Source organism: Cololabis saira, chromosome 10, assembly GCF_033807715.1.
Source record: "Cololabis saira isolate AMF1-May2022 chromosome 10, fColSai1.1, whole genome shotgun sequence".
In the NCBI taxonomy this organism is placed as follows: Eukaryota; Metazoa; Chordata; class Actinopteri; order Beloniformes; family Belonidae; genus Cololabis; species Cololabis saira.
The window spans coordinates 8420823-8430412 of record NC_084596.1 but is presented as its reverse complement, the minus strand read 5'-3'; the positions used below and the strand labels follow the sequence as shown (position 1 = coordinate 8430412).

The 9590-nt window shown below is 46.3% G+C and overlaps 2 protein-coding genes across 2 annotated transcripts; both read right to left on the bottom strand.

The window, feature by feature from the left end:
• Positions 1 to 775: 775 nt before the first annotated feature.
• Positions 776 to 2296, bottom strand: LOC133451820 (uncharacterized). Its single transcript, XM_061730962.1, has 2 exons — positions 1089 to 2296; positions 776 to 818 (listed from the first exon to the last, which is right to left on the bottom strand). Exon 1 carries the CDS (start codon positions 2034 to 2036, stop codon positions 1161 to 1163), a length of 876 nt encoding a protein of 291 aa, XP_061586946.1. The 5' UTR covers positions 2037 to 2296; the 3' UTR covers positions 776 to 818; positions 1089 to 1160.
• Positions 2297 to 2700: 404 nt separating this feature from the next.
• Positions 2701 to 6591, bottom strand: LOC133451819 (immunoglobulin lambda-1 light chain-like). The gene is made up of 5 exons (XM_061730961.1): positions 6382 to 6591; positions 5963 to 6289; positions 5628 to 5675; positions 3122 to 3427; positions 2701 to 3090 (listed from the first exon to the last, which is right to left on the bottom strand). Exons 1-5 carry the CDS (start codon positions 6422 to 6424, stop codon positions 2849 to 2851), a joined length of 966 nt encoding a protein of 321 aa, XP_061586945.1. The 5' UTR covers positions 6425 to 6591; the 3' UTR covers positions 2701 to 2848.
• Positions 6592 to 9590: the final 2999 nt, after the last annotated feature.

Sequence of the window (9590 nt, the reverse complement as noted above, 5' to 3'; positions counted from 1 at the left end):
TTTTGCACTTCAACATCAACAAAATTAAATTCAAACGTTATTAAGTAATGGTCGGATAAAAGGGAGTTTACAGGTGACACCAACAGACCATCAGTTTCAACACCGTAGGTGAGAACGAGATCGAGAGTATGATTAAAACAGTGCGTCGGTTTATCCACTTTTTGTGAGATACCCATTGATTCTAGAAGAGAATCGAAGGCTAATTTAAGATTATCGCTTTCAACATCCATATGAATGTTAAAATCACCCACTATGATGAATTTATCTGTGCTGATCAATAATCCAGAAAGGAAATCTGAAAATTCAGACAAAAACTCCAGATACGCACCAGCAGGGGGCCGGTACACTACCACTAACACAACTGGCTTCTCTGATTTCCGGCTCGGAAATTTCAGACCAAGCATGAGGCTTTCAAATGTATTATAGTTGCACTTGGGTTCAATTTTTGTTTGGAGACCGGAGTTATAAATTGCTGCGACTCCTCCGCCTCGGCCCGTGCTTCTAGGAATGTGATGATTAAAGTAGCCGGGCGGAGTTGATTCATTCAAACTAACATACTCTTCCTCCTGTAACCATGTTTCTGTTAAGCAGAAAATATCACTCCTGCTCTCTGTAATTATATCATTTACTAACAGAGACTTAGAGCTTAATGATCGTATATTTAGTAGTCCGCATCTAATTTTTCGGTCTGTAATTGGTACCAAATGTGCATTGGTTTTAATTTTTACAAGGTTATCTTGGTTAACGCCTCTATAACGCTGCACCTGGTGAACTTTTGGAGGGCGGGGAACTGCAACCACTTCTATTTTGCTAGGCACCTGGCCAGAGTCGCCAATATCATGTAATCCTACAGTTTTAGAGTCGCTAATTACATAATGCAATCCTACAGTTTTGTTGGCAGGCGTTGGTCCTTGAGAAGCAACAGATGTGTCGCTGAGCCCTTTAAGACTACCCTTCCTCCGAACCGTCACCCAGCTGCCCTGCCTGGCCGGCTGCCGGGGAGCTGCAGGGGAGCGGTTACGCTCAGCTGCTACGGGCCGGTCCGCAGAGGATTCTATCGGACTATGGTCTAGTTGGCCAAACCGGACCTCTAACTGACTAAGCCTCGCCTCCAGCCCTGTTAAACTACAGCTCTGCATCCTGGCCTGGACCCTGCATTGTCAGGGGGAGTGTCTAATAACATTGGCCAGATTTCTAGACATAAGAGCTGCACCATCCCGGGTGGGATGAATGCCGTCCCTTCTAATCAGACCGGGCTTTCCCCAGAATGTCTCCCAGTTGTCAATAAAGTCCACGTCGTTTTCTGAACACCACTGAGACAACCAGCGGCGGAGCGAGAGCATGCGACTAAACATGTCATCGCTGGTCAGATTGGGGAGGGGGCCAGAAAAACCTACGGAGTCTGACATGGTTTTGGCGAAGTTACACACCGAGACAATATTCATTCTGGTTACTTCCGACTGGCGAAGACGGGAGTCATTAGCTCCGACATTGATGATAACTTTACCATATTTACGATTACCCTTTGCCAGTAGCTTCAAATTTGCTTCTATGTCGCCCGCTCTGGCCCCCGGGATGCACCTAACTAAGGTCTCTGGAGTCGGCTTCACATGTCTGACTATGGAGTCTCCAATCACCAGGGTCGGTTTCTCAACAGATGTGTCGCTAAGTGGGGAAAATCTGTTAGACACATGAAGCGGGTGGTGGTGTTCCGTGAGCCCTTTAAGACTAGTCTTCCTCCGAACCGTCACCCAGCTGCCCTGCCTGGCCGGCTGCTCGGGAGCTGCAGGGGAGCGGTTACGCTCAGCTGCTACGGGCCGGTCCGCCGCTAGCTTAGCCTGGTTAGCTGAGGAGGCTCTCGGACTATGGTTTAGTTGGCCGAACCGGACCTCTAACTGACTGAGCCTCGCCTCCAGCCCTGCAAATAAACTACACTTTAAGCACTTACCGTCTTCACTAAAAGAGGCAGAGGAATAACTAAACATTTCACACACTGAGCAGGAAAGAGGTGAAGCGGTGGGAGCCGGAGCGGCCATGCTAAGATGCTAACGGAGGCTAACGGACAGAAAATGTATCGGTGATTGGTGACAGTGAAAGTTACGGAAGAGAAAATGAGCGAGTGTTGAAATAAAGACAGTAATGTACCAGATATAGTGCTATTTTACCAGAAAACAGTCTAAGTTTTAGATAAAAAGTCGGGAGAGATCTGAGCCTGCAACGCCGTGAAACGGCAGCAGCACAGACCGCAAACACCAGGAAGTGACGCGATGCGTGACGCAATACGTTACCCAATCAGCAAGCAAGACTCAATCATCCACAACAACACAGGACTGGGGCCCCGAGGACCAGGGTTAATGACTGCATACATACATAGAAAGTCTGAATGCATACGATGTTCCTGCCCCCCCGACCTCCCCCACGTCCCCGGACGGTGTACAGCAGTGGCTGCTTGTAACTGTCACGGTGATGTTAAAGCGAAAAGCCACAGCTCACGACATGGAGGCTGCAGAGCAGGAACCCACACAGCTGCAGGAAAAGCCCTGTGATTGGCTGTCAGCAGTTTTGATGAGTCCTAATAACCACAGAGAGCAGGTGCAGATGTGATACTTCACCCCCCACCCCACATGTAACACAATAATGCATGTAACTTGGCGACAAGTAGAGAAAAAACTACAACAAGAAGCTTGTTTTTCACTTTATTGACAATAATCAGAATATTAAAAAGGGCATGAAGGAGAAATAAATGCTTTTAAAAGATGAAATATCACCAAGACGGTTAATCATTTGTGTATATCAAGAGTATAAGATGTGATGAGTGAGATTATCAGAGAAACCAGTCAGCATGTGTTCAGTTGGTGGACGGCCCCTTGTTCCTGAGGACCATCAGCAGAGAGAGTCCACAGCAGTACAGCAGACTCTTCAGGGTCAGCACTGTGTACAGCAGGCAGAGCAGCTTCACCCTGCACTCAGACTGCTGGAAGACCTCTGAACCTGGAAGTTCTGAAACAGAGAAGGAAGATGTTGGGAGTTGCAGGGACAAATGTCCGTCCTCTGCTGTCTTTGACAGCGTCTCCACGTGAAGCTGAGTCTCTGCTGAACACAGTCACCGAGCCTCCGTCACCTTGTGTCTGGGCCTCCACCGTGCCGCCCTCGTGCTTGACGTAGCAGCTGTATCTGTACGTGTCCTGATGGAGGCGGTGGACCACCATGATGGAGGCGCTGCGTCCCGGCTCTCTGAGCTCCACCTGCTCTCCCTCGGCAGGGGGGACGTCCTCCAGCGGGCCGTTCTTCTTCTGTCTTTTCCAGGAGAACCGGACCCCAGGAGGAAACATGGCTGAGGCCACACACAGCAGGGAGCTGCCCCCCCCCAGGTGGACTCTGGATGCTGCTGGGTACACGCTCACCACGGGCTTCACTACCTGCTCATCTGAAGTTGGACACAGACACATTCACACAGTCAGCAGCAGCTTCCAGCATTCAGCCTGATCCTGGAAACCACGTGGACTCTGATCACTAAACACTCATCAATGCAGCTACAAAACTGAGGCCAACACGTGTTTCTGCAGAGGTCTGCACCCCTGATGATCCTTCACCTGCCGTTGGTGGTCAACACCTCCCGGCAGGAGATTCAATCCTAACTTTTAACTCTTAACTGCTCAACCACATCAAAGCAATATACAGTTCTGGACTTTGGACTTCTTCAGGCCAGGAGAGCTATTGCATCATGTTGGAAAAGTCTGGATCCTCCTACATTGAGAATGTGGATAAGGAGCTTTCTAACTGTATTGGACTGGAAAGACTAACGTACATTGATAAGGGAAAACGGAAAGACTTTGTCTAACTCTGGGAACCATATATGAACAATATGATGGAGGATTGTGCAAGATTTACCTGAAAACAACTTGTTAAAATTCTGGAGAATATCATTTTGATTTATTTTATTTTTTAATTTTATATTTAATTTATTTATTTTATTTTTCCTCCCAATTGGTTAATCAAATATAATTATTTACCTTTGTATAGAGAATGGTGCAAGTTTAATGTATGTGTCTGTGTAATGTATGCGTAATGTTGTATGGTTGAATAAATTTAAAAAACAACAATAAACATATCGTGAAAAAAACTCAAACTCTTAACTCCTGAAGAAGCCAGAAGGGACGTCATTTTACCAACATTGTCCTTCTTCTAACATCTTTAGTTCATTTTTGTTCAACAACAACAACAAACACAGACAGAGACATGATCCATCTCTGAATATGTGTGAGTGCAGGTGAGGGAGAGGGATGAACCAGTTCTATTTATGACTCTAAAACAATGTTGTGGCTACAGCCGCTGGTCCACGTCTGTCCTCTGTGGGAGACGGGAATCTGGAATATACAATCTTGTTTATGTAATAATTGCTCGGGGGTCGTGTTCTGGTCTCTGGAAACATCCTGGAGACACTTCTGTTGTAATAGACGCTTTAGACATAAAAGTGATTAAATTATATTTTACTGCTGAACTAATCACTGTTTTATAAGATTTATGTGTATTTTTAAACATTTTTGGTTGGACTCAGATCACAGAACATTAATATCACAAGTTATTGTTTCCTTTCTAATAAAATTTACATGCACATTTTAATATTTGTTTTTTTATTTCTTCCGGTTCCAGTTTTTTTTTTTTTTAATGGTTTTATTTAGTTTTATATTTTATGTTCCATGTTTTATCTCTGAAACTGTCCGAGTCCTAATGTGAACTGTTCTGACTCTGAAACCAACTCCATCTGGAGGAAAATAAAGTCTTTACTCTGATGTTTTTTAGTCTAATCATTAAAAACACGTTTGTGTGTCTGATCCTCTCAACAACATTCACATATTAACATTTAAACCAAACTTTATCAATATAAATGAATCATTGAAATCCAATCTAATACATAAAAATCAGGTTTGATAACATTATTGAAGATGTTCGAATATATTAATCATTTAAACTGTAGATTAAAAAACAAGATAAAAATATATTCACTATATTCAAGTCATTGATACGTTCTTTTTAATTGTTGATGAAATATTTATTTCAAACAGTCCATAAATGTGTTATTTATTTTAATTTCACTCATTTCACTATTTAATACTTTGCTAAAACCTTTTTCTAGTTGACTGAATAAAAAGGCGACTGACTGAGAATAAAGATGAGTTCTTCTCTTCCACGTGAACTAAGCAGCTACTTTATTCAGTCCAACTGCTGAACTTAATAAAGTTCTGAGTGAATATATTTGCAGTTCCATCTTTCCAGGAACGTTCCTAAATCCAGCTGTAAATCACTATTAAATTGTATTTGAGCTCAAAGTCGTCTTGTGTTCAAAGAGCAGCAGATGCTCCCGAATTACTGAGATGATCAAACATCAATATTTGTAACATCTCTGATATTTGCAGAAATAAAGAACACGTTTAGTTGTTGGGAGACATTTAAACATGTTTCCAGAAATGATGGAGCTTCTCTTCTGTAGCAACGGCTGCATGATGAGTTCTCTACTAAACATGAACAAACTAACATGGAAAGTCTGAAGCAGCTCAAACTGACTTTAAACACATTTTCAACTTCTACAATCAAACAACTGAAGGAAGAGAAATGTTGCTTCTTACCGGTTACATACAGTTTACTTCCAGGTCCAAAGATGTGGTACCGTTTCCCTCCCACGGTGAGAAAGACTCGTACAAAAACCTGTCAGCCGTTGAACGCCCAGACTGTAATTGTTGCCACGGCAACAGCTTATTTCCTCTGTCAGAGCTGCTCTCCAGAGGGAGGAAATATGGACATAATTTAGTTGTTGTGGCTGTTTAAAGTTCCCTGTAATACTGATGTTACACAGAATTAAACTTCTATGAAACCCAAACTATTATGGGATTCTGATCTGAAACTGTGTTTGACATCTGTTCAGCTGGAGGTTTTTGTTCAGGCTGCAGGGATCTGTTCTCACTGTGGGCGTCTATCTTCCAACAGGAGCAGTAGTAGGTGGCTGAATGATCCAGTTTAACTCTGTTTAGCTTCAACAAACAACCGTTCTGTGTATTTTCAGCTGAGAAATCTGCTTTCTGAGGATGATTGTAGTTTGAATCAATTTTACTGGTCTTTCTGTGAATATCAAGAATGGCTCTGAAAGTTTCCATTTCTTTTTTCTGATACCAGAATATGTAGGCACCATCACACTGATACGTTTGTCCACAGCTGAAGGAGACACTTTGTCCAACTCTCCTGGTCAGAGTTAAATCGTCCTGAACCAGCTCTGCTGCCATGGCAACCAGCCCTGCAGAGACACAGACAGACAGGTGAAGGTCAGTGTGACGGTGTTTGTTCCAGGTGGAGTTTGGGGGCTCCTGATTGGCTGGAAACACTCACCTGAACACAGACAGCACAGAGCAGCAGCTGGGAGGAAAAGCATTTTGGTCCGTGGTGTTTCCTCTGGTGAACCTGGGGAGAAGTGGAGCTCTGATGCAGCCCAGACCCAACAAGGACGAGCTGTGAGACCAGAGCAGGAAAAGCTGCTTTCTAGCAGCTCCTGGAAACTCCCATCAGCCCCTGCAGACCACAGAGAAGCTGCTGCTGCTGATTGACAGCTCGGTCTGGGTCACATGATGCAGAAGCACTAAAACCTTCATGTTCCCACAAACACATGCAGGTTGGTTCTGAGTTTAGTATCACAGACTGTTATCTGTGGTTGGACAGCTGTGGAGGAAATACACAACTGCTACTACACACAGCTGCCCACGATAGATTTTAACCAGAAATATTACTAGTTGGATGTAAACATGCAAACAAGACTCTTAACAGTTGTAAATGTAAACAAACATGTCTACACTCTTACTGGATTATGTTGATGAATCATTAAAACTTTGAACAGCAGACACGTTACCGTGGGACTTCTGCAGGTCTGGATCTGGACCCTAGTGGTCAGTAGAGGAACTGCAGGTCTGGATCCAGACCCTAGTGGTCAGTAGAAGAACTGCAGGTCTGGATGCAGACCCTAGTGGTCAATTCAATTCAATTCAATTTTATTTATATAGCGTCTAATACAACAGATGTTGTCTCTAGACGCTTGGTCAGTAGAGGAACTACAGGTCTGGATCCAGACCTTACTTGTTCTTGTTTCTGAATCTTTCTCCTCAGATGTCACATATTACCGACGTTTTACCCTCCAGCGGTTTAACCCCCAGCTGTGGCTCAGAAGGCTGCTCTACTTTACCGTCAGGTCTGTTTCTGAGACTCCTCTTTGGACCCGTCTCCACATCTGGAGCTGGTCCTGAATCCAGATTCTGGCGTTGGTCCTGTTGAAGGATATTATCAAAACCAGTTCGGAAGTCCGCTGTGGTGTAGTGAGTTTTATTCAGTAAGCCGGCGGTGAGCAGACCGACACAGATCAGGTCTGGGTTGGTGTGCCGACCCAGAGTGGTTGGAATCATGACTTTTTATACAGTTAGTTCAAAGCACAAAAGGCAGGAATAAACAAGCCAAGTGAGAAACGAAAACAATTTACAGTCAGATGTGATCTGTGGCCAAATGCCGTTATTGGGCATTTGGCATGACTGTCACTAAGTTCTTTTTTTTTTTTTTTTTTTTTTTTTTTTTTTTTTACCTTGTCTGCACACATATTATTGATTGATACCATGACGGTAGAAACCAAACGTGTATATATGTGCATTATTACTATATGTAATATATACATATATATATACGCACACATATGCGTACACATACATAAATATACACATACAAACCCAGTGTTTTTTTTTTTTTTTTTTTTTTTTTTTTTTTTTTGGGGGGGGAGGGGGTGGGGGGGGGGGGTGGTGACGACATCCACTGCCAATCCAGGAAGCAGGAACACACGGAGACACACGTCAAGCACTGGAAATCTGCAACAAAAAAAACCACAAACAAAGCACGAAACCGGCACGGAGCCATCCAAAACACGAACAGCAATCGACCTAAATCTTGAGATCTGATCGCAGTCTGAGCTAAGCTATCGCTACCGCTACCTAAACCCAAAAACTAGAGAGCCAGCATGCAGGTGAACAAGCCAGTGTGTATGTCTATGTGTGTGTGTGTGTATGTATATGATCATGCATGTGTGAGTGTGTGTGTGTGTGTGTGTGTGTGTGTGTGTGTGTGTGTGTGTGTGTGTATGCGTGTGACTAAATTACTATATGTGTGTGTGTGTGTGTGTGTGTGTGTGTGTGTGTGTGTGTGTGTGTGTGTGTGTGTGTGTGTGTGTGTGTGTGTGTGTGTGTGTGTGTAATAAACCAAACAAAGCTCCACCTGAAGTGTATCTATAGTGGGGGAGGGGGGGGAGCAACCCCGCCACCCGTGAGACCAGAGGCCGACAAGGAAGAGCCCGGAACCCAGGCCACCGGCAACCCCACAGAGGGGAGAAGTAGGAGGGAGGCAACCCACCGCCTGCGAGGCCCCCCCCCCCACCCGGCGGCGGCCGAGGGGGCCCGCGGGCGGGGCCCCCACGGCGCGGAAAGAAGCAGCCAGGGATCCCGCGGCGGCGGACCGCGACCCAGGCAATCCCCGGCCACCCGGTCCGGGCCGGACACGCGGCCAGGAGGCCCTCACCCTTCAGGCCAGCGACCCCCACCCGGCAGGGGGCCAGCCCGCCCGGAGAGACAGAGCCGCCCCGGCCGCCGACGCGGGCAGGCGCACCCGTCCCCCACGAAAGTGGCCCTCCAAGACCAGAGGGGCGCCCCGCCGTAGAGGCAGCGGGGGGGACCGGAGACGGGCCCGGAGAGAGGGAACCCCCCAACAAGGCGACACCCGCGCAGGCCCGACAACGGAGGGCCCCAGACCCAGGCATCCCATTCATTCATCCATTCACCTATCCGATACCTATACTAATAATAATATAATATACTATACATAATAATAATAATAATACTAATAATAATACTAATAATAATAATAATAATAACCATCTTTGTATAATATAATATTGATAAATTATTAAGTTTTTGATGTCCTGCCAATGGAGGCTCAAATCCTCCATGGCAGGACCCTTCCATACCGCATTCTCACCGACACAGACATACAATCACGCACCGTTTCCCCCTCCCCGGGGGGATCCAGCACCGCCAGAAGGCACCCCAGGCTGCACGGCGGGCCCCGCCAGGCCCGGGTAACCCGACCCACCCGTCCCAGGCCCAGGCCGGTGAGGGAACGCGGGTGATGTGGGACCCCCTCCCGCCCCTTGTGTTGAGTGCATGTGATTAATGCCATAAAAACAGGGAGGAGGGAGGGCCAAGTATCGATTGACACAGACCCCCCCCCCTCCCGAACTACGTGTCCTTGTCAAATGTATTTATTAAGTGTTGAATGTGCAGTGTCTATTTTGCTGTTAAAACCGTGAGGCGGGGAGTGCCAGGCCCCGCGGGACAGTGCCCCCCACGACCCGGACCCCCCGCCTTTCGCCTATGTGCGTATGAATCGTGTAGGGGGGGCAAGAGGGGGAGCGGAGGCCGAAGCCAGGAAGCAGGACCAGCAAAGCCGGCCCTGATAAGACACCCGCGTCCCCCCACCGGCCGTCCAGTAGACGGGGGCCGGCCCCCCGAGCCGGG